Raw genomic sequence first — 23,108 nt, 5'->3', positions numbered from 1 at the left:
AGAACACTGGAGTGGGGTGCCATTTCCTTCTCCAATGTATGAAAGTGAAAAGTGAAAGTGAAGTCGCTCAGTCGTATCCGACTCCTAGCGACCCCATGGACTGCAGCCCACCAGGCTCCTCCATCCATGGGATTTTCCAGGCAAGAGTACTGGAGTGGGGTGCCACTGCCTTCTCAGGGGCTCTATGTTACATCGTGGCAAAACCAAGCAGTGTCAGCCGGACCGGCTTCACAGTGTGCAGTCCGTGCTCAGAGGGTCCACACTTGGTTTAATGCTCTGCCTTGGCTGTCTACAAATGCTTGGTGATTCTTGAACGAAGATATTTCTCTGTATTTTTCATTTTGCACTGGGCCCTGCAAACTATGTCACCGGTTCTGGGTCTCAGCCATTCTCCAGTTTACAGTCTGCAGTCTAGGGGAGCAGACAGACATAGCTCAGACAGAGCCACTGTACCCAGCATGCAACTATGAACCACCATCTGTATGCGGAGAGGTAGACAGGCTGTGAGCACACACAGCAGGGTTCCTGACCTTATACCTGGGTCGGGGGGACACCTCTTGGTGGACACTGGCTCTGGGGGATTCATCTGAATCTGCCAGGAGAGGGGTGGGCACAGGATTGGGTGGGCGCCGTGGTAAAGGGGCTGCAGGGAGGTCAGTGTGGCTGGAAGGTGGGCCTCCTGGCCAGGGAGGGGTCAGGACCCTGGCAGGAATCTGGCCTTCACCCCAGTGCTGTGGGAGGCGCTTGGAAGGTTTTTTGTGTTTTGTGTGGGGGGTTTTATTCAGCTGCACTGGGTCGTAGTTGCAGCATATGGGATCTAGTTCCCTGACCAGGGATCGAACCCCGGTCCCTGCATCAGGAGTGAGTGAAAGTCGCTCAGTCGTGTCCGACTCTTTGCGACCCCATGGACTATATAGATCATGGAATTGTCTGGGCCAGAATACTGGAGTGGGTAGCCTTTCCCTTCTCCAAGGGATCTTCCCAACCCAGGGATTGAACCAAGGTCTCCTGCATTGCAGGTGGATTCTTTACCAGCTGAGCCACCAGGGAAGGCAAAGTCTTAACCACTGGACCACCAAGAAAGCACCCCCTTGGAAGGTTTTAATCAGTGATGGTACAATGGGATTTGCATTTTGAAAGGCAGCTCTCTGACTTTGAGGGGAGGGTGGGTTTCAGGCACAGGGATGCCGGGAGGCCCCGTGTGCTTGACTGATTCACGGAGAGAGTGCAGGCCATCAGGGCGGGTGCAGCGTGGCCCTCAGGGTCTACGTGAGGTTGAGAAGATGGGGAAGGGCACCCAACACAGGCCGTGGCCATGACTGCTGGCCTGAGTCCGGCCCACTTCCTGGCTTCCCGCCTGCCCTCCACAGGCCCTCAGGGTCAGGAGGACACGCTCTGATCTTGCTTCACACTGGCGTCTATTCCTGGACTTCACGTTTGGACTGAGATTTCATAACCTCGAAGTGGGCGTTGTCCTTAACACAAAGGTTCACAAACCCAGGATTATGGAAGGGCCTGGACGCTTGAGGACTTGCTGGGGGGTAAACTCGCCGCCGGGGCTGCGTGTGCCGGTCCCCAGTGTGTGTGGGTCGTGGCGGGGAGGGGTGCACGCCTGTGCCTGTGTGTGCAGTTGCAGACATGTGTGTGGACACGTGGGCTGCCTGGAGTGTGACACACCCGCCTGCCCATGAGGACCGGGTGCAGGAGCAGAGCGCGGGCTTTGAATCCTGGTTCTTCCCTGCCTGCCTCTCCACCTGCACCCCAGGGACGGCAGGGGAATAGCCCTCAGGGTGTCAAGAAGTAGGTGAGCTTGTCAGAGTCCTCGCCTCCCGGCCCAGGGCGGGCGCCCGGCCGCTGTCTCCAGGGTTAGTTCCGATACCCGTCTGGTGGGCACCTGTTCTGCCCGCAGGACTGTTCATGAGGCCCCAGAGGGCTCTGCCCTTGTTTCATTATTAATTCACAGAGCTCATATTGCTGTTAATAAGAAGAACACCCAGGCGTAGTTACTAGCTCGTCATGGGATCACTTGCTTCCTGACTCTCCCCCACAGTCCCCGTGCCATCCCGTGGCAGCCAGACCTGGTCCTTCTTGTCTGTGGCTGAACCCCAATGCCACCCAGCCCTGGGTTTGGCCCCTAGCAGAGGCCTGTTCACTGATGGGCATGCAAAAGAGGACCCGTTCCCTGGACAGTAGGGGTCGAGAGGGTGAGCCGCCTCACCAGCTTCCTGGGCCAGGTGGCACTTGAGCTGGGCCTTGTGGTAGGTCCGATGTGGACATTGGAGTCTGGGGAAGGGATGCCCAGGGAAGGGCCAGCCTGAGCAGAGGCCCTGACTCCTGTGCTCTGCCACCTGTGCCTGGCGCCCAGAAGCTGGCATGGGACCTGTCCTCGCCCCGCAGAGCTGCAGCCCTGCAGGGATGGGTCAAGGTGGGACGTGTTTGGGTGACAGGTGCGTAACTAGTCAGGGGCCCTTCTTCGTCCTCGATGCTGTGAAATAACACAGGGCTCAGGTGGCGGGGTCTGAAGAGGCCAGGCGCCCCCTCGGCAAGGGGTCTGGGTTCTCCACACCCCTCTGCCTGCCACTTGTTTTTCTCCAACCCATTTGCTCTCAAGTCGGGACACAAACCGAGCAGGCAGCATGCTCTCAACCGTGCCAGCCTTTGGAGCCCACCCAGGGGAGTGAGAGAATTAGAGGGAGGGAAGCTTCACTGAGAGATGGGCACCCCCGCTGAACCTTGAAAGCTGGTTCCAGGCTTACAGGGCGTGGACTTGAACCTGAGGAGGCGGGCGGGTGGTCGGATGGGCACTTTGGGAAGCTGGTCCTAGGCCCGTAGGACCTGGCCTGGTGGGCGAGGCTGGGGCAGAGCCAGCTGGGGGCCGGCAAGGAGCGGCGCTCCCCACGGACACTTTTGAGTTCCAAGCCCCGTTTCCAAGCCCTCAGATGCGTCACTTCGTTCAATCATCCCAAGGACTCTGTGAATTAGCTACTATTTTTATCCTCCTTTTAGGGCCAAGGAGACTTGTCCCAGGACACACAGGGAGTGGTTACAAAAGGTGGAGCCAGGCAGTGTGGCCCAAGTTCAAGGCCTGCCCTTCGAGGCCCACTGGCCTTGACCTGGTCCAGGCAAGAACTGATGCTCTTGGCCACACCTAGGGGAGCTCGTGGTAGGGTGAGCAGGGGTCTGGGAGAAGCTGGGAGAAGAGGAGAGTCTAGGTGTGGTGCCAGTGGTCACCAGGCGTGCAGGGTCCTGGGGGGCGGGGGTCTGGGGCAGCGGCCCCCTGCCCAGCGCCCAAGGCCCAGCGCCCCTCCCCACCGCTGCCCCTGTCCCCAGCCCTGCCTGGCCTGGCTGACTCGAGAACCGATCTGTTGTTGCTGGTGGGGTTTAATTCATCTTCTCCGGCTCTGTTTCTCTTCACATGCCCTCCTTCCCTTACACTCAGGCCTTGCCAAATTCGGTGTTTAAAAATACTCCTCGGATCTGGGAACAGCAGTCCCCGGCTGACCCGAGGGGTGGACGCGGAGATGCGTGCTTGACGCGTGCTTCTGGAGGCCATCCGCTCTGGGAGTCCCGCTCACCCAGAACGTTCTCCCTGCGATGCGAGCTTTTTTACCATCGGCCACCAGCTCCCACGGTGGGCAGTTTACTGGTTCTCAGAGGAATAGAACCAGGGACGATCAATTAGAGGTTCTCTCATAGCCCAGTCGGTAAAGAATCCGCCTATAGTACAGGAGACCTAGGTTCGATCCCTGAGTCCGGAAGATCCCCTGGAGAAGGAAATGGCAACCCACAGCAGTATTCTTGCTTGGGAAATCCTATGACAGAGGAGCCTGGCGGGCTACAGTCCATGGTGTCTCAAGAGTCGGACACGACTGAGCGACTAAACCACCATGATAAATTGAATTTGTCTGTAGTAGATGTGCCTTCTGGGGGTTGGGGGGCTCCGGAGGCCCTGGAAACTCCTAAGTGCCTGGAGGAACCGCCTGCTTGGGGACTGGGCTTGCTCCCTGGTGGAGCCGGTGGGCAGCTGTGTGACCGCAGGCAAGTCACTTCACCTCTCTGAGCCTCAGTGTCCTTTACCAGATGGGAGTTTGATGGCTGCTTGATCGGGCTGTCGGGGATCATCTGAGAAAACATGGTGAAAAGCCAGCACACAGCACCCATGGAGAAGCCGGCTGGTCTGAGCTAGCCCCGGGGCGCAGCCCCAGAGGCAGGGCCAGCCCTGCAGGGCGGGGCTGGGGGGGCTGCTCACTCTGCCAGCCCCAACTCCTGCCTCTGCTGGGGGGGCTGCCCCCAAATGTCACCAGTGTGACACACCCAGGTCCCCCTCTGCAGGCTCTGGCAAATGTGGGTGCTACAGATGGCGTGACCTCTGGGCTGGCCTTCTCATGGGAACCCCGCAGGGCTGGTATCCAAAGCCGCTTTGTTCTGGCCCGGCCGGGAACAGAGTCGCTGGCTGGCTTCGAGCTTTGCTGTCTTGGGTCGTGACAAATGGAATTTTTATGTAAGTTCCCAGTAACTCTCTGCAGGGTTTTCTTTCCACCACAAATTCAGCCTTCAGTGCTGACACCTCAGCTGCCCGGGGGGGCCTGGGGAGGTGGGCAGCCCCCACCCCAACCCTTGTCCCACCAGCAGGGCTGTGGCATCCGTCACCCATTGACTCATCCTAGGCGGCCACACAGGGGGACATGGTGGAGATTGGAGGCATGAATGGGGGAGGGGGCTGAGCAGATCACAGGAGGGCTCCGCTGGACGGGGGGATGGACGCGGCAGGCACAGCACATCCCCGTGGTGGGTACACCTGTGCTGGGCGGGACCTTCACACCCAAAGCAGGCCCTGAGGCCACTGTTGTTTCAGTGCCCCCAAGAAGCCAAGAATCAGAGTCATCCAGGCTGGGGCTCTCACCCAGGCTATGCCAAGCCCTGACCCGGACTTTCATGGTCTGATAGAACAGGGCGTGAGGACCAGTCCTATAAGATAGAGCTGGTGGGCACCCTCACCCAGCACACCCTGAGTCCCTAGAACCCAGCCAAGGCCTTGGCCCAGAGCGGGGCAGGCTGGGGGTGGGGGGGCAGTCAATGAGTGGATGCTGAGAGAATACATAAATGAATCATTGAATTAACACATTAATGAGAGATGAGTTGGAATATGATAAGCCTCAATGGAGGGACAAGCTGCTTCCAGCTGATAGAATCAAGGCAGGCTTCCTGGAGGAGGTGGCATTAGACCAGCTTCTAAGGCAGTACAGGATTTGGTCTCACAGGAAAGAGAGGAGGGCACCCCAGGTGTGAGTGACAGCCCCCCTCCATACGTGCAGGGCTTTGTAGGGAGTAGGGGCAGCATGAGGGAGGGCTGGGCCCGTGGCGGAGGAGGACCCCCACCCTAGCATTTGTTCAGTGAACCCACCAGCTCTCAGATTGCAGCCCCGGCTCAAAAAATGGGTGGCCCCACCCTACAGGGGCCAGAGGAGCCCAGAGTCTGGAGGCCGTCTTGGCCCTCAGGAAACCCTCAGCTTACCCACCTGCAGATGGGGGCTCAGGACCTGTCACTCCCCACCCCTCACAGGGTCTTGTCCCGGGGTGATCCTTAGGTCTCCCCAGTATGAAATCCTTTCCTAAGCACTTTCAAATGCTTTAATCTCCTTCATCCTCCCAGGAGTGCCCTGAGGGAGGCGGGGAGGAGGCCCAGACTCAGAGCAATTAAGAAGCTGGAAGCCCGTGGGGGCAGGGCTGCTCGTGGTGGGGGGGAGCAGAGAGGCCTGGGTGGCGGGGTGGGCGGGGGCCCTCCCCAGGGGCTGGCACCGACGTCACCGTGAGTGAGCACTGTGTTCAGGCATTCGGGCTGCGTCTCCCGGCCCTGCCACCCTCTTTTCCTATTCTGGCTCACCACACTTCAGAGCCGCCCTGACACGCTGGTGCCTCCCTGCCGCCCCTGCTCCAAGTGAGCTGCCCAGGGAGGGGCCGCAGAGCAGGGGCAGGGATCTGAGGGTACCCCGTGTTTGGTGGTGAATCTGACCCCCTCTCCTGGTCCGACACTTCCAGCCTCTGAGTTGCCCCCCACCCCACCCCCCGGTAGCTTCCTGCCTCCACTCAGGATTCAGAGCTGCCCCAGAACCATGCTGGGGTCCCCGAGCTCTCCCTGGTCGGGAGAGCTGGGAGGGCAGAGGGTGGCGCACAGGACCTCGCTTGACCCAGAACGTGGCACATAGTAGGTGCTCAGCAAATCCATCCCCAGCCACATGCAGCTACAACCCCGGTGGGGCTCTAGCAGTCCACACCAAGTACACAGGGCACGCTTGGGCCTCCTCCCCAGCCTGAGCTCTCAAACCCCTGGGGAGTGGGGGTGATGATAGTCAGGGAACCCGTCTCTCAGGTTTTTCCTGAGGCCCCAACAACCTGATGTAAAGTAGCCAAGGCCCTGCCCTAGGGGGCTTGCGGGTGCCCGCCCCTCCCCCAACCTTCCCTGGCTCCCTGCTGCTCTCACCTCAGGGCCTTTGCACCTGCTGCCGCCTCGGTCTGCAACACTTCCTCCACCCCCACCATCCACCTCCAGAACTCTGTCCTCATCCCAAACGGGAGCTCTGTCCCCAAGGAGCACTCTCTCCACCTCCCCCAGCCCCCCACCCCGCCATCCTACTTCCTGTCTCTGTGAACTTGACTCCTTTAGGGACCTCGGATGACCGGGACCACCCAGTATGTGTCTTTTTGTGCATCTGGTTTGTTTCACTGAGCATAGCCGCCTCGGGGCTCATCCGTGCTGCCGCCTGTGGCAGCGTTTCCTCCCTTTTGAAGGCTGAGTGATGCTCCACGGTTAGCACCTGCCGTGTGGTGTTTACCCATCACCCGTCGGTGTGCGCTCAGGCTGTCCCTTCCCTTCACTGCTGTGAACTGTGCTGCTGTGGACGTGGGTGGACACGTATCCGAGTCTCTGCTTTCGGTGTTTGGGGTGTGACCCCAGGGGGCTCGTAGCCTGTGGACTCCTCATCCATTTGTCTGTGCCCTGTCAGCTCTGCTGAGTGTGTTGCTGGGTCCCTAATGCCTGGAAGGTGCTGGCTGGATGCATGCTTGCGGTGGGGGTTGGGGGGTGGGGCAGGGAGGGGGTCAGGGCAGGGGCGGTGGAGGGAAGTCCTCGTTAGAACACAGCAGGGAGACCTGGGTCCTGCCGGCCCCTAGCAGCTGCACGAGCTCACTTCTAGTCCCCTTGCTCACCCCCATTCTCATTCCCGTGCCCACCACCCTCAGCCTGCTGGTTATTTCCACCACCTGATCCATCCGCACCCCTTTGATGAAGTCTGGTTTTGCCGTGAAAAGAAAGGGAGGTGACAGTTGACTGGTTGGGGAACTCATTCATCCCAGAAAGGAAATTGGATGGCGGCATTGCCCCCATCCGCATCCTGGCCCCTGCTCCGGCACACTCGCGTCCCCGCCCGTGCCTGCTGGCCCCGCCGCGGGCAGCAGAGCCGGTGGTCCACTCGACAGGCAGGACGGCCCGCAGCTGGTCTCTCTCGGCTCTCATTCTACAGGCAGCGCTCGACGGATCGATGCAAGCCAAACGATGACCAGTTGTGGCCAGCAGCCCTTGAACGTGCTCGCCGTCCTCTCGTTGCTGATTTCTGCAGGTAGGACCCCCCAGGATGCTCGATGGGAGGTGGGCAGTGGGGGCGGGCGGTAGGCAGGGACAGGAGGTTCCTTTCCGGGGTCACTGCTAGCCCAGCCAGAGTTATGGGTGCTAACGGGAGTCACCCTCGTGAGGAGCTAACATTCGGCGAGGCCCCATGTGTGTCTGTCTCGGGGAGCTCCGCTGGAAGATTCTCGAGGATGCTGTGGGGGTATCGCAGGCTGCCATCAAGCCCCAGGAGAAGCCCTTAGGTGCAGTGACTTCTCTCCTGGGCCTGGCAAGTCGAAGTCAGGCAATGTTGTAGTCACCTCATTGTGCAGAGGAGGAAACTGAGGCTTGGAGAGGGAACTGGGCAGCCTGAGATGGCACAACTGGTGTAGGGGCTAGATTCCAACCCAGGCAGCATCATGCCAGGTCCCCGGCCCCCAGCACCCGCCAGTCTCTAAGGTCCGCCCCTCCCCGATCCCAGCAGGAGGGCTCTCATGCACCCCTTCACCAAGATGAACATAAACCGCGTCCTTCATTTGCCTCCGGGTGAAGCTGGCCGCCTGGAGAAGGGGCACCCGCCTCTGCCATTGGGGCTGGCCCTGCTCTCAGCAAGGCGCCTGCTGGCTCTGTGTCTCTCCCTCTGTCTGCGTGCCTGTTTCTTGGTGTCTCCCTCTGCCCTGTCCCTCTCCCCCTCTTGCCCTTGTCTCTGTCTTTCTCAGGCAGGCATGCACATAACCCCTCCTCGCCTCTTGCTCTGACAGGGTTGTGGGTGCCAGCCTGCAGCTTCAGGTCCCTTGCCCCTTTGCTGGCCGTTGTGGCTCAGAAGGAGGCCATGAAGGGCCCCTGGGGCAGAGCCCAAGACAGGCCAAGGCCAGGGGTCTGGGAGTGGCCACCATGCACAGAACTCCTTCCCTGTGGTGGCTTTCCTGAGAGTTAGCTCTTCTTATCCCTGGAGAAGAGGGACTCCTCACCCATTTACAGATGAAGAAGCTGAGGCTCAGGCCAGGAAAGAGACCAGTCCCAGGCCACGCAGTCAGAGAACATAGTCACCTGGCTGTTAAGTGATGGCCCTGCAGACCCTGAACTTGGCAAATAGGGGGAATCATGGTCCCCTCTCGGGGACCCCAGTTCCTGAGAGAGTGGCTGTTCCTTGGTGTTCCGTCTCTGCTTGGGCCCTTTTTCCTGGTGACTCAAGATGCGCTGGCTTCCTAACCACCATCCCTCTGCCGTCAGGCCCCAGGGCCCTGCTGTGCCCGTACCTGAGGCCAGAAGCATGGCCCTTTGTCATCCCCTCTGTTGCTTACCCCCTCCCTGCCCTAAGCGGGACCTGTGTGCTGTTCACAGGTGCTCCTTGGGGCCCCCAGCCCCCGGGAGACTGCTGGTCTCCCATCACCAGGGGCAAGGAGGCGCAGAAAGGCCCTGATGGCTCAGGTGGTCCTGTACGTTCCAGGCGTCAGACCAGTGTCCCAGCTCGGGGCCCAGGGCGCCTCGGGCTCCCTCACATTCTTCCTCAGGAGGCAGCAGTGGCCTTCTGGTCTCTGTCGGATGGTCAAAGCAGGTGGCGCCGGCCCTCCAGGGTGGCCAGGGTGAGCCTCCGGGGACTTGTCCGCCTCCCCTCCCCACCTCCATGGCGGCACTTCCGGCTCCTCCAAAGCCGGGCTCAAAGGCCCCTTCCCAGCTCTGCCCCTTCCCTCCCAGGGTCCTGCAGCCACAGCCTCTCAGCCCAGCCTCAGGGCCCCAGCTGGTCTTCCTGACTCCCCACCGGGAGTTGCTGACACACTCAGCCCCTGTGCGCTGAGTGTGAGCCGACCCCCACCCCCAACCGAAGATGGAGCTTTTTCATTGACCGGAACACGGCCCAGAACAGTGGCTAGAATTCACTTCCTGCCTCTGCCCCTCACCTCCAGCCTCCGGTACGTTGTTCCTCCAGGCTAGTGGGTCCCAAACCAAGTCTTTGCAACCCCTGCAGGTCTTGCTAAGACTCAGATTGTGCTCCCCCCGACCCCGCTCCCACTCGAGTTTCTGTCTCAGAATGCGGGGCTCGAAGCACTGTGTCTGTGACGAGTCCCTGGGGGTTGAGGATGTGGCAGGTCAGGGACCGCACCTCGAGACCAATGCGCTCAGCCTCGGTTTTCTCCTCTGTACTCGGGAATGCACGAGATCAAGTGAGATGGTGAATTCACCAAAGGCTTCCTTAGTGAGCTCTGTGTCCTTAAGATGGTCTTCTTTTTTTTCCAAGGCTGAGAAGGGGTTCTGGAGAGCTCCCCTGACTCCTGAAAGGCTGGGACCCTTCTCTTGCAGTGGTCCTGCCCATCCCCACAGAGGAGGGTGCTGTACTTTGAGGAAGGGGCCCGGGATTTCACGAGGCCACCCAAGCCAGCCTCGGTACCCCAGTACATGAGACCCACCCACCCACCGGCCAGCACCACCCAGCTGGGATCCCCTCAGCAGCCCCGGGCGCTGGGAGCTGTGTGGGCTGGAGTCTAATAACCTCTCAGCAGAGACAGAGCTTTCAACCAACTGAGGCGCTTCTGCAGAACCAGAGCCTTTGTGGTTGGAGAAATGTATTCAGCCTACGAAGCCCCTTTTGAGCGATACAAATTAGATACAGCAGTCCCTTTTATGAAGATACTAATTAAGCTGGAGTCAGCGGGCTCCAGGTTTTTTTCCATTGTTATATTTGTTCAGGCTTTCACTCCTGTTTATCACCATCGGCATGACTAGTAAATACTGTTCTGGGCTTAGACGGCGTCACCAGTGGCTGAACACCGATCTCTGGCCTTGAGTCAGGGGAATGAGGGTCCGAGGCCAGGGAAGCTTTGTCACCGACTGAGTTTTTTGATGGTCTTTTGTGTGTCAGAAGATGCAGAGGGAGAAATTGTGTTTAAATTCAATGGTCTAGGGGGCTGAGTTATTTATGATAAGAGCTGGGGCCACTGAGGCAGCCCCGTGAGGGCTTCTGGTTCTAGGGGGTCAGTTTAGTTGAAACTAAGATGCAAGCAGACACTGCTTTCTCCACAAGCAGGACCTGGTTCTCGCATCCCTGTCGCTCACCACCTGGGCCAGCCTGGACTTGTTGGCGAGTCCACCACCAAGTCCGCCCAGTGACGGAGGAGTGGAGAGGGTCCTGGACCTTGGATCCAGGCAGGCCTGGATTGGATTCCCCCTCCACCACCTCTGACTGGCTCAGACAGGTCACTGTAGGCCTCTGAGCCTTGGTTTCTCCCTTTGTAAAGTGGGATCCCAGACCTGCCTCTTAAGATGGCCAAGTGGATTAAATCCGATAGAACCGGTGAAGCACAGAGTAGGTGCTCAGTTCGTGTTGTTTCCTGATTGGGTGCCTGCTGTATGCAAAACCCTGGGAAAGGATGTCCTTGAGGCTAAGATCAGCTGGGCCTGCAAGGAGCTCCCGGGGGCTCAGTATAAGCAGGATGGTAGCCTAGGGGGGCCTAGGAGGGGTCAGGAGCAGGCTTCCTGGAAGAGGGGAGGCTCACCCTGGGCCACAGAAGCCTCCTGGTGAGGGAAGAGGCAGCAAGACCCTAAAATAGACCAACCAGGCTCTGCCCACGATCCTCACGGACTGACGGGTGTCTTGGGCCAGCTGGGCCTGGTGAGGGACCCCCACCAAGCCTGGTGACTCTGTTTTCCAGTCTTGTCCGCGCATTTCCGGGTCTGTGAGCCGTACACAGACCACAAAGGCCGCTACCACTTCGGCTTCCACTGCCCCCGGCTCTCGGACAACAAAACCTTCATCCTCTGCTGTCACCATAACAACACAGTTTTCAAATACTGCTGCAACGAGACAGAGTTCCAGGCGGTGATGCAGGCGAACCTCACGGCCGGCTCAGAGGGCTACATGCACAAGTGAGTACCACGCTGGGGCCCCGGTCAAGCCAGGGTGCTGCCAGGACACCCCAACCTCCCAGCCAGCTGTGGGGTAATCAGTGTGAGGATGGGTGGGCCTGGAAGGTGACAGGTTTTCTGGGCTGCTCTGTCCTTTTCTGGGATGCCTTCTCATCTGAGAAATGGGCACACGACAACACAATACCTGCCTCTCAGGACTGATGGGAAAGCGGAGTGAAGTCAAGGACATGGAAGACTTTCGGTGCTCGGACCTGGAGCCCACGGGACCCAAGTTCCTTTTTCATTCATTGTTTGTTCAACAAATATTGGTTGACATTCCTGACTCAGAAATTGTTCCCACGCAGCCCCTTTCCCTAAGGTGACTGGAACACATGAGACCAGGGCCCTGATAGGCGGGATCTGAATGTAGAGAGAGAGGAGGAGTGTGCTGGTAGAAAAGCAGTAAGAATATGCTAAGTAAGGGCACATGTATCAAAACAGTATCCACTTATTCATCTTATGATGATTGAGCAGATTGCACATTTTTAAAAGCCATTGTGTCCTCTGCCTTCACCTATTTAATTTTTGGCCTTTTTCCTATTGAATCATAGGAACTCTTTATATATGAAGGAAATGGGATGCGTTTCATATATTTTCTCAGAGTGTCTTTGAGTTTGTGCTGCTTTTTTCTTCATGCTTAGTTTTAAATTACTATACAGTCAAATTGTACCCATATTTTTGTCGTTTATGCCCGGTGGGGTTTATATCGTCCTGAGATAGGCTTTTCCTACTCTGAGATCATAAAAAGATTCCCTCATGTTTTATTTCTTGTATGTTTATTTTCTTACCTTTAGATATTTGATGTGTCAGGAATTTATTTGGATGTAAGATTTCTTTCTTTAATTTGCCTGCAAGTAGTTCGTGTGGATGTTTATTAGGAATCTAGCTTTACTTTTTTCCTAAATGGGTAGACAGTTATCCCAATAGGAATGACTGAATTGTCCGTCTTCTCCTCACTGATGCGAAATGCCAGCTTCCTGTATACGATAATATACTAACCGTGAGTATCTGGGTAGGTTGGGGCGGCTTTCCTCGGCCTGTTTATGTTTGCTGGCACCTCATTGTGTTCACTACTGTTGCTTTTGATATGTTTTAATATCTTCTTAGTCTATTCCCTTAGATTGTTTGTCATATAAACTTTATAATTAGCTTGTCTAGTCTCTCTGCCAAACAAAAATCTAGGTAGTATTTTTTATGGAGATTGTGTTGGGTTTGTAGATTAATTCAAGGACAATGGACTTTTCCTGACGTTGAATATTCCCTTCCAAGAATACAGGGTGCCTTTCTGTTTGTTCAGCTTTTCTTTCATAGTGTTTGAGAGTTTTCTTCACAGAGAGATTGTACATATCTTTTCATTTATTCGTATTTATTTCTTTTCATGCTGCTGTTTTATAATGAGGTGTTTTTTTCTACTGGTTGCTCAGCTGGTAAAGCATCTGCCTGCAATGCAGGTGAACTGAGTTCAATCCCCCTGGAGAAGGGAAAGGCTACCCACTCCAGTATTCTGACCTGGAGAATTCCAGGGACTGTATATAGTCCATGGGGTTGCAAAGAGTCAGACACAACTGAGCAACTTTCACTTTCTTCCACTAAATCTTCTAACCAACTGTTGTTTAAATACTAAAACCTAATGGTTTCTAAATATAAACTTTTTTACTCAGCCACCTTACTGTAATTCCTTATATTTGTAGTACTTTTTCGGTGGACTCTCTTACATGTCCAATTATGCTGTTTGCAAATAATGATGATTTCATCTCCTTCTCTCTAACTTTTGTGCCTCACTTCTTTTTCTTGTCTAATCATGTTGGCTAGTACCTCTAAGACCATCTTTGAAATTGTCAGGCACTCTGATCTCCCTCCTGACTTTAATGGGGATGCTTCAGATATTTTCCCAGTAAGCCTGAGGATGACTCCTGAGGTAGATATATTTTTTTCGTGGTAAGGAAAAAAATCTACTTGGAAGGAGTGGGTTTGTTGAGTGACTAGTGGGGGGATCAGTGTCACTGCTGGGAGTGATGGTGGTGGGAAAGGTCTGAGCCTCAGTCTCTGTGTGATGTTGGGCTTGGATGCTTTGCCACCACACCATGCTCTCTTGGGGGGAGCTGCCTCTTCCCTCTGATCAGGCAGGAGATGCAAATTGCTTGACTATCATCTAAATCTCTTCTCCTCCCACCAAGGCCAGCTCCCCAGCCTGCCTTCCTCAGATGCATGGGTGCTTCCCTTGAATATCTTGCCATCTGCTCAGACCTTAGAATAATTCTGTGTGAAGTAGTTCAGCAAGCCTCTTCTGTCACGAGGGCTGGAATCAAGCCTGGAACTTGACCCAAGCCTTTTTATAAGACCAAAGACTAATTTCTTAAGCCAGGAGGGTGGTGCCAGGACTGAGGTTAGGACCCCAAAGTGTTGTAGTTGCTGGCTGAAAGCCAGACAGAAGACAGAGGCTTGGCAAGGTGGCCAGACTTCTCCAAGGCCCTGGCGACTGGCGTCTGGGATCCTCGTTTTGAACACACAGGTTTCTGTGGTCTGCACGTTCACACAGGATGCACGTGGAATTCTCCACCGTCTCAGCACAATGGGTCCCGACTGCGGATAATAAAGTGTCAAACCACAAAACAAAGCTCTTCCCTGGGGAGGCATGGCCACACTGAGGAAGTTTAGCTTGGTTTTTATTCTGGAACCTCAGCAAGCATTTTTGGAGCAGGCAGCATGGGGCCGGCTCTGTGTCAACCTTCTGAAGTCACCTGGGAGCCCACCCTTAGTCTCCTTGATGTACAAGAAGGCGAGGTGTGGAGAGGCTGGATAACTTGCCTGACTGAGGCAGCCAGTGCGGGTGGAGCCTAGAGCCGAACTGGATCTAGAGTTGCTTTAATAAATCCGAGACTTCTGTCGATGGCAAGCCCCAGAGCAGGGACCCCCACCATGACCCCATGGACACATGGGCCTCATCCTCCTTTTGGGGGTCTCTCTGTGCATTGTGAGACACTGGCCACCACTCACTAGAGGCAGGGAGCACCCCCTCCCCACTGATGGGCTGTGACCCCCAACCGAGTCTCCTGACTGCTAAGCACGGGATGCGGGACTTTTCCTGGTTGAGGGCACTGCTCTGAAGGAATGCCTCCTCGTCACTCTCCACTGAGCTTCCTGTCACCTCCCTTCCCACAGACGTGGAGAGAAGCCCAGAAGAGCTGGGCTGCACTCCTCAGCTGGGCTGTTCAGCTCTCCTGGGCCTCACGAGGGAGGCGTGGTGCTTGGTCTCCCGCATCCAAAAGTGTAGAAGAAAGTGGGAGTCACGCAGTACAGAGGAAGGAGCGTTTCTGGGTAGCCTGATATGAAATGCCAGAGGAAGAGTGTGGAGAGGCAGCAGGGGCTGGCATGCTGGGCTGGGGGCCCCTGGGCTGGGAGCAGAGGGGGTGGCGCTTGGGCTTCCTCTTGAGGGTGGCACGGGGCCCTGAGGGCTTCAAGTCAGGCTTGTACTCATGGATGGTGCAGGGACAAGGACCTGGGACATTGCAGAAACTATGATGCTGACCTGGACAAGATGGGGGCCCCGCAGAGAGGATGGGCCGGGGACACCCAGGACAGAGCCAATCAGAGCTCAGATAAGAGGCCCCGGAGGGCCTCCCGCTTAGCTGTCGGAGTTGAGGGACCTTGGGGAGAAGGCCTGAGCCCAGGGAGCTGGACCAGGGCCTTGTGTCCAGCCAGAGCTTGTGTCAGAGAGGGGACAACTGGAAGATGGGCTGGTGGGAGTGGGAGGATAGGTCAGTGGTGAACGGGGTGGGACAGGCCTGGCTGGCTGAGAGGTCCTGAGTGCTCCAGGTGTGTGAGGGGAGCCAGGTAAAGTCCGCCTTTAGGACCGTCCTGCCCTCTGGGGCTCTGATCCCTCTGGGCAGGACACCTGTGTTGTCTCGTTAGTCCTCACAGCTACTCTGAGAGCAAGGAAAAAGGGGCTGGGCCCAGGCTGGTCAGGTCACCTACTGCAGCCACAGTTGAGGCCAAGGGATGCCAGGGCCCTTGTTCCACCAGCGGGCTCTGCCACCCCTGGGTGCCTCTAGAAAGCCAGGGCTTGTCTGATGCTGGGGAACATGCCAGACCTCAGCCCAGAGGCCAGATGAAGGTTAATACCCATCTAGATGGACCAGCGCAACTGTGACCCCCACTAGGGCTTTATGAAGATGCAAGGGCCGCCTGACACTTGCCCGCCCCTCCCAGTGAATCAGCCGGGAGGCGGGGCTGGTGGCAGGCAAAAGGAGAGTGCTTCTGATGACTTATTTACTTGTGTTTTTCTGGAGGAACAGAACGGTCTGTTTTGGTTCTGGCTGCTTGGCAGAAAGGCAGGCAGAGCGAGAGAAGCAACCTCGCCAAGCCCACCACCTCAGGGAGATGCCACTTCTAGCCACTCGGGCAGCAGCCCTGGTGTTCAGGAGTGTGTGCGCACCCTCCCATGCCAGGTTCTGGGCAGGACGCTAGCAGCAGTGACCACCCAGGGCCCTGGACAAGCAACAGCAGCAACCTGTTCAGGGCGTGGGCTGGGACGGGGCCTGTGTGGTCGGTGATCAGTCACCTGTTCAGGGCGTGGGCTGGGACGGGGCCTGTGCGGTCGGCGATCAGTGGTCTCTGAGGGCAGAGGTCGCCCCTCTGGCAGTGGGTCACGGACCGGAGTCCTTGTGCGGCACATGGGTGTTCCTTCACAAGGCAAATGGGCTGCTAGAGGTGGGAGCCTGGGACAGGAATTCTCAGAAGACAGCAGAGTCCTCAAGGCCTCACCATGGGAAGTGATGGGTTGTCAGTTTTCCCTTGGCTGCAGTGAAACCTCTTTCCTCCAAAAGCTTTCCTTTCCCCAAACCCAGAGGTGCTCCGGCCACGCAGACACAATGGTCTCAGGAGCATACCTCCTCCATCCTTGCCCGGGACTGCCCACGGGTGGTGATGGGACCACCACCTGGCCTCAGTCGGCTGACATACCTGCTCCTGTCTGGGAAGGTATTCAGCGAGATTTCTCCATCAGAGAAGGCTTGGTTTATTGCTTGAGAAGCACCAAAAGAATGTGAATCAGTAAATATCCCAAAAGATACTGAAAAATTGATATCTATGGTTTTGGCTGGCTTCTTATCTTGCTTCATAAAACAGCCTCTGTTTTATCTTTTGACCTTTACAACACCCACACACACACACCCCTACACACACACTCAGCAAAGGCCCCTGCATCTGGATGAAATTAATTTCCAGATCGCATTTCTAAATTAAATTTTATAAAAACCAGAATGCTCACAGCCAGCCAACCATGGAGAGGCGGGGAGCTGCCTGGGGATGGGGTCCGTGGCCCAGGCTTCTGTGCTGGCTACCAGCTCCAGGGTGGCCTCCCTTGCAGGTAAGAGGGGGTCAGCAAAGGTGGCACCTCCTTCCAGTGCCCCTCTACTTCCTCTGAACTGGAGGGGGGCCGTGAGATCACACTGTCACCCCAACCCCCCAGGCCAGTTAGACTGAGCTGGCTGCGGAGGCCTGTAGCCCAGCAGCGCCTGCGCTTGCCATGGCGATGACACCCTGAGATTCAGGAAGCTCTTGCTGGGGAGGTTGGACCCGGTCCTCAGTTCCCGGTAGAGGGTGAGCCAGGACACATGGGCCAAGCAGATGCGGGGAATTCCTGCCTGGACATCTGTCTCAGACTCGACCTTGGGATTTCCCCCCAGTTGCGCACACTCTGAGGTCACATGGCCCTGTGTCTAAATCCCAGCGCGGCCCCTCCCCAGCGGTGCAGCCTTTGGCAATGACTTTGCCTCTCTGGGCCTCATTTCCTCATCTGTAAATTAGGGAGACCAACTCCTAACTCACAGTATTGTTGCAAAGATTCAGAAACACAGGACGTGGTGATTGCTAGTATTACTATTAACTACTAGAGAATATGGGAATGGCAACCCACTCCAGTATTCTTGCCTGGAGAATCCCATGGACGGAGAAACCTGGTGGGCTACAGTCCATGGGGTCGCAAAGAGTTGGACACGACTGAGCGACTTAACTAACTAGAGAATATGGGTTTCCTGGGTGGCGCTAGTAGTAAAGAACCCGCCTTACCCAGTGTAGGAGATGCCGGAGACAAGGATTCGAGACCTGGATTGGGAAGATCCCCTGGAGGAGAGCATGGCAACCTGGAGAATCCCATGGAGAGGGGAGCCTGGCAGGCTACAGTCAAGAGTCTTAAAGAGATGGACACGAGTAAAGCGACTTAGCATACATGCACGCACTAGAGAATATGCCTGCTGCTGCTGCTGCTGCTAAGTCGCTTCAGTCATGTCCGACTCTGTGCGATCCCATAGACGGCAGCCCACCCGGCTCCCCCGTCCCTGGGATTCTCCAGGCAAGGACACTGGAGTGGGTTGCCATCGCCTTCTCCAGAGAATGCGTATAGAGAAAGTAAAATCTAGTGAAGAGGTTATGAATATAAAGTCTGCCATTGTCACCAGCTTGCTATGAGTGCTCAGTATGTGTTAGCTTAAGGAATGTCTGAAGCAGCCCCAGGCTGAGGGCTGGGCACACAAAGATAAGTTAGACCCTGACTCAGCCTCAAGGAGATCTGATCTCGAGATGCAAATAGTCCTACAAGACAGCAAAGACAGCAGAGTGTGTTCTGGGAAACCCAGTGGTTTTGGGGGCCCAAGGAGAGGGATTGGACTTAACACAGGAGGACATCAAGGAAGGCTTCCTGAAGGAAGCTGCAGGAAGACAGGGAGGTGGGGCCAGCTGCATGCACAGGAGGTAGGGGGCAAGTTCCAGGCAGAGAAGCAGCATGGATACAAGCCTGAAGGGGGCTGTCTGCCCAGAGAACGTGGGTGGCACCTGCCTTACTTAGGCAGTGTGGTACTGTGGTTAGGGATGTGTGTTCTGGAGCTGGACTGCTGGGCTTAAATCCTGGCTTTGCCGCTTCACAGCTGTGAGATCTCAGACACTGTTTTAATTCCTCTGAGCCTCGGTTTGCATCTCTGGGCTGAGGATGACGGCAGCAAGGGTTCCTCCCTAGTACGCCGTGAGGGTCGGACAGGCTAGGATGTGTCAAGTGATTAGAGCGATGCCCGCCAGCCGCTGCTTTGGTTGCTGTTGTTGTTTCTTAGCCCTGGTGGTTTAGGCCTAGCTGTGGTCCCGCTCCCAGCCCCTGCAGGCATCGTGGACTCCCTCTCTGCAGGGTAGCATCTGCCCGCAGCTGGCCCTGCCTCTCCCTCCCTTCTCCCCTCCCCCAGCCCCCGCGGCTGCTGCCATGGGAACCACCCAGGAAAAGCCTGGCGCTTCGAGCAACGCTGTGGGGGCTCCAGGGGAAGGTGGAGAGGGGTGCTGGGGAAAACAGGGGTGCCGGGGGCTGGAGTCAGGTCCTCCTCCCGTGTCCATGCAGACTCCTGTCTCAGGATGCCGGACCGCACTGCTGGCCTCTGCTCCCTGGCAGGAATTCACATCCACATGTCTCCAGGCGGAGCTGGCTTCCCCTTGAAATCAGGCAGCAGGGGGATGTGGTGGGGAAGACTGCTGGTCAGTCATTCACACCTTAGCAAGAACAAGCCCCTGGGACAGCTGCAGGCCTCAGGGAGGTGGTGGCTGGAGGTGGGGCTGCAGGAGGGATCCAAGGGGCTGTGATGCAGAATTGTGGGGTTACTCATTCCTTAAGCAGCCCGGAAGCCCCAGGCACTTGTCAGTGCCTGCTGGACGTGAGGTGCTCAGGACACCCAGAGCCTCCCCTCGAGGAGCCCCCCGCCCCACGTGTGGGGAGGGAAGGCCTTCCAGTCAGAGGGCTTGCATGCGTGTGTGTGTGTGTGTGTGTGTGTGTGTGAGTGAAAGTCAGCACCCTCCACCTGGGGCCCAGCCCGGGGAGGGGGCTGGAGGACTCGGAGGGGAGCAGCCCCCATCTCACTGCAAAGGCCGAGGCTGAGCACAGGTGAACCAAGCGGGAAAGATCCAGAGTCTGGAAGCCAAGACCAGGAGGAGCTCCACTCCATCTCCTCCAGAAACAGAGACACACCCATGTCCTCCCAGGCTGCACAGCAAAGCCAGGCCGAGAAGAGGCCGGAGCCGGGCCTCCAGGCTCCAGGCTTCAGACAGCATCTAGGGGGCCCTGCTGTGGCGACCCAGGACATCCAGGGAGCCTGTCTGCTGGGAGCTGGGGCGGGTCTCTCCCCGTGGAATGTGGGGCAGCGGGGCTGGATGCCGGCTCTGCCTCCTGGGAGCGCCTCCTCTCTGCCACTGCCTGTGCATGCCCACCTGCACAGATGCCCGCAGCAGGCAGCAGATGGAGGAGGCATTGAGTGATTAATAAGTAGGTCCCTTTAAACAGTCGCTGTCCCGAGCGAGCACTGTTTGGAGCTCAGCTACCCCAGCTGCCATGGCGAGGCCAGGAAGCAGCCTCCCCGACCATCTGGGCACTCAGGGGAGACTCAGACCCTGGCCTGGGCGGGAGGATACACACGACCCGGCTAGCATGGCCCGGGTGGCGGGGGAGGGTTTGAAGGGCCCTCAGGCCAGAGAGAAGCCTTTCCCAGCCGGGGTAGGTGGGGCAGTGTATCCGGGAGGCTTCCTGGGGGAGGCAGTCTCCAAGAGGCGGTGGTAGGAGTCAGGCAGGAGAGGAAGTAAGGGACTGGGGGCACTGGAAGGGTTGGCCGGGCTGAAGGTACAGGCCCTGGGAAGGCCCGGTGTGCCTGCAAGTTCCTCGAAGGTGGAGACGCCTTGGCAGGAAGCCTGTGCCCCTTCACAAAGAAGCATCTACGGCTCAGAACCCCCATCGTCTCTGCTTCTGGAGGACAGACTAGACCTCAGCGTGGAAGTGCTGGGTGAAGAATAAGAGAACCGAGGTCAGGGGCCCTGAGACCCCTGGCTGTGCAGTCTGTGGTGCCTGGTGGGGAGGACTGTGTCGGGGAACGGCCGTGGGGCAGGCTGGAAAGGCGTGTGGCTGGTGGAGCAGATGGACCGGTGTGTGCTGCATGGGGTCGGGGGAGGGTAGCTGAGCCCACGCCCTGAGTCCTGGGCTTCTGAGGGGCGGGAGCAGGGGGTGTGATGGAGCAGGCTGGGGCGGAGCTGGCCCCAGGTGGGGAGGCCGGCTGCATTCCACGCAGAACTTCCAGGTACCCGGTGGCCCCAGGTGGACTCTGCGAGGCAGGAACTTGGGTCTGTGCGTCCTAAGACAATGAACTTCCTGCATTTGCCCTGGGCTCAGAAGGATGGGGAAGAGCTGGAGGGGGGAGGGAGAGGTTGGTGAGAGAGGGGGTGCTGAGAGCCTCCTAGGTGGTGGGAACAGCTTCAGCAAGGGCTAGGAGGGTGGGCAAGCGCGGGCCACCTGCGGGAGACAGCTGGCCGGTCTGAGCGTAGCCCCCACATGGGGGGAGGGAAGGAGGGTGAAAGTAAGGGCTCCCACACCATGTGAGCCCCAGATGTCCAGCTGAGAATTCCTTCCCCACCGGAGCTCCTACCCAAGGATGTGGAATCTTGGAGGGGGTGCTTGGGTGGGACAGGGTGCAGGACAGTGGGATCCGGGAGGTGGCCAGCAGGGCAGGTGGGGGAGAGGCAGTCATGGGGGGTGGGCATGAGAAGAGGGAGCCAAGATTCCCTGCCCCCCCAGAGGGGCCCAACACCCTCTCTGAGACCCCAAAGCAGCTTCCGTACCACGTCTTCTAATGGACCCCGCTGCTTAACTGCAGCCCCCGCGGGGCAGGGGTCCCGGCGTCTCTCAGCCTCTCTCTGTTTGCCCGCAGCAACTACACAGCCTTGTTGGGAGTGTGGATCTACGGCTTCTTCGTGTTGATGCTGCTGGTCCTGGATCTTTTGTATTACTCGGCAATGAACTACGACATCTGCAAGGTTTACCTGGCGCGGTGGGGCATCCACGGACGGTGGATGAAACAGGACCCCCGGCGATGGGGGAACCCTGCCCGGGCCCCCCGGCCAGGGCAGCCGGCCCCGCAGCCCCAGCCTCCCCCGGGCCCCCTGCCGCAAGCCCCCCAGGCCGTGCACACGCTGCAGAGAGACAGCCACACCCCACCGCTGATGACTTTCCAGAGCTCGTCCGCCTGGTGAGTGGCCGCCGTCGCTTGTCTTTGATGAGCTTGGAAAATGCTGAATCGTTATTGCTGCTGGGTCTGGCTCATCGATTACTGGACTATTTCCTTATTTGCCAAGAAAAGTTTAAAGTGGCTCCTAATAATAACATATGCCTGTATGGAAAGGTTGAAATGGAGCTTAGGAACAAAGCTTGCAAGTTGGTTTTACTCAGATTCTAGTGTGAGAGCTGCTGGCACTGAGCGTGAAATGGAGTTGTGAGTTTCCTGGCTGCCAAGGCAAAAAGGGAAATTGGATGGCTTTCCAAGTTTTCACAGTCTGGTCAGAGGATGCAAATTGATCTGCCAGGGGCTGAGGGAGAAGCTTTTTTTCCAGCATCAAGTTTGAAAATAAGCATATTACTGGGTTCCATCGTGCATGTATGTTGAGTCACAGAAAGGCATCTGAGGATGATGCAGTCAGGCTGCTCAGTGATGGCTCAGGGGAAGGGAAGAAAGTCGGCAAGGGGGTTGTGGGATATTGGTTAGCCTGATAGGGTGGCTACCCCAGCAGAGCCCCCATTATCCTGCCCCAGGAGCACATTCATGGTCACTGCAATTCTCATATCTATTTGTCTCCAGTCTGGTGGGGGATGGGGGATACCCTAACCTGGGGGTCCCTGGGCAGTGCAGGGCTGGAGGGAAAGGGGAGGGGGTCTGTGTGTTTTGGAGCAGGACCCCATTGTGCGGACGACCAGCACCAAGCACAGGCACCAGCCCCTGGAGCAGCCAAGCTGAGCAGAGATGCTCAAGTTCAGAGTCAGGTGTGGGGTTCAGGTGCTCTGCAGGGGCGGGGCTGCAGCCATGGACACACAGGACATGGGGTACGTCATCCCAGGACGTAACAGCACCGAGTCAGCCTGCAAGATCCTGTGCAGAAACCTCCAACACGGTGACCCCTGCCGAGTCCATGCACTTGACAGGCAGCCCGGCCCCAGCTCTGCCAGTTACCAGCTCCGTAACTTTGGGCAAGCCCCGTCACCCTCCTCAACTGCCCATCCTTGTGAAGGAGCGGAGTGTAAGGACCTGCACTGCCCATCCCCACCTCCCGCCGCCCCAGGGGTGTGCTGCTGCTGCTGCTAAGTAGCTTCAGGCGTGTCCGACCCTGTGCGACCCCATAGACGGCAGCCCACCAGGCTCCCCCGTCCCTGGGAGTCTCCAGGCAAGAACCCTGGAGTGGGTTGCCATTTCCTTCTCCAATGCATGAAAGTGAAAAGTGAAAGCGAAGTTGCTCAGTCGTGTCCGACTCTTAGCGACCCCATGGACTGGAGCCCACCAGGCTCCTCCGTCCATGGGATTTTCCAGGCAAGAGTACTGGAGTGGGGTGCCATTGCCTTCTCCGAGGGGTGTCCCGAGGATCAAACAAAATGGCTGGCGCATAGTAGGTGCTCAGTGAACCGTTGCTGCTTCTTTGTTGGAGACGCAGCCCAGCTAGTTCATGATCGTTTAAGTAGCTAACAGATTGTGACCTTTTCAATAATGGATGACTTAAATAATTAATAAGATACACTTAAATCAGCTTGTGCTTATTGATCGAG

At 57.3% G+C, this 23,108-nt stretch overlaps 1 protein-coding gene across 2 annotated transcripts in view; it reads left to right on the top strand.

Annotated features, from left to right (window-relative positions):
• Positions 1–23,108, top strand: part of SHISAL1 (shisa like 1) — an 81,411-nt gene that overhangs the window by 22,378 nt on the left and 35,925 nt on the right. For both annotated transcript variants that reach the window (XM_061418816.1, XM_061418817.1), the window contains exons 2-4: positions 7,521–7,616; positions 11,254–11,467; positions 21,229–21,546. In XM_061418816.1, the coding sequence (XP_061274800.1) occupies positions 7,553–7,616; positions 11,254–11,467; positions 21,229–21,546 (596 nt within the window). In that variant the 5' untranslated portion in view covers positions 7,521–7,552. The remainder of the gene's footprint in view (positions 1–7,520; positions 7,617–11,253; positions 11,468–21,228; positions 21,547–23,108) is intronic.

Source organism: Bos javanicus, chromosome 5, assembly GCF_032452875.1.
Source record: "Bos javanicus breed banteng chromosome 5, ARS-OSU_banteng_1.0, whole genome shotgun sequence".
NCBI lineage: Eukaryota > Metazoa > Chordata > Mammalia > Artiodactyla > Bovidae > Bos > Bos javanicus.
The sequence above is the reverse complement of the archived record's forward strand: the minus strand, read 5'-3'. Positions and strand labels throughout refer to the sequence as shown.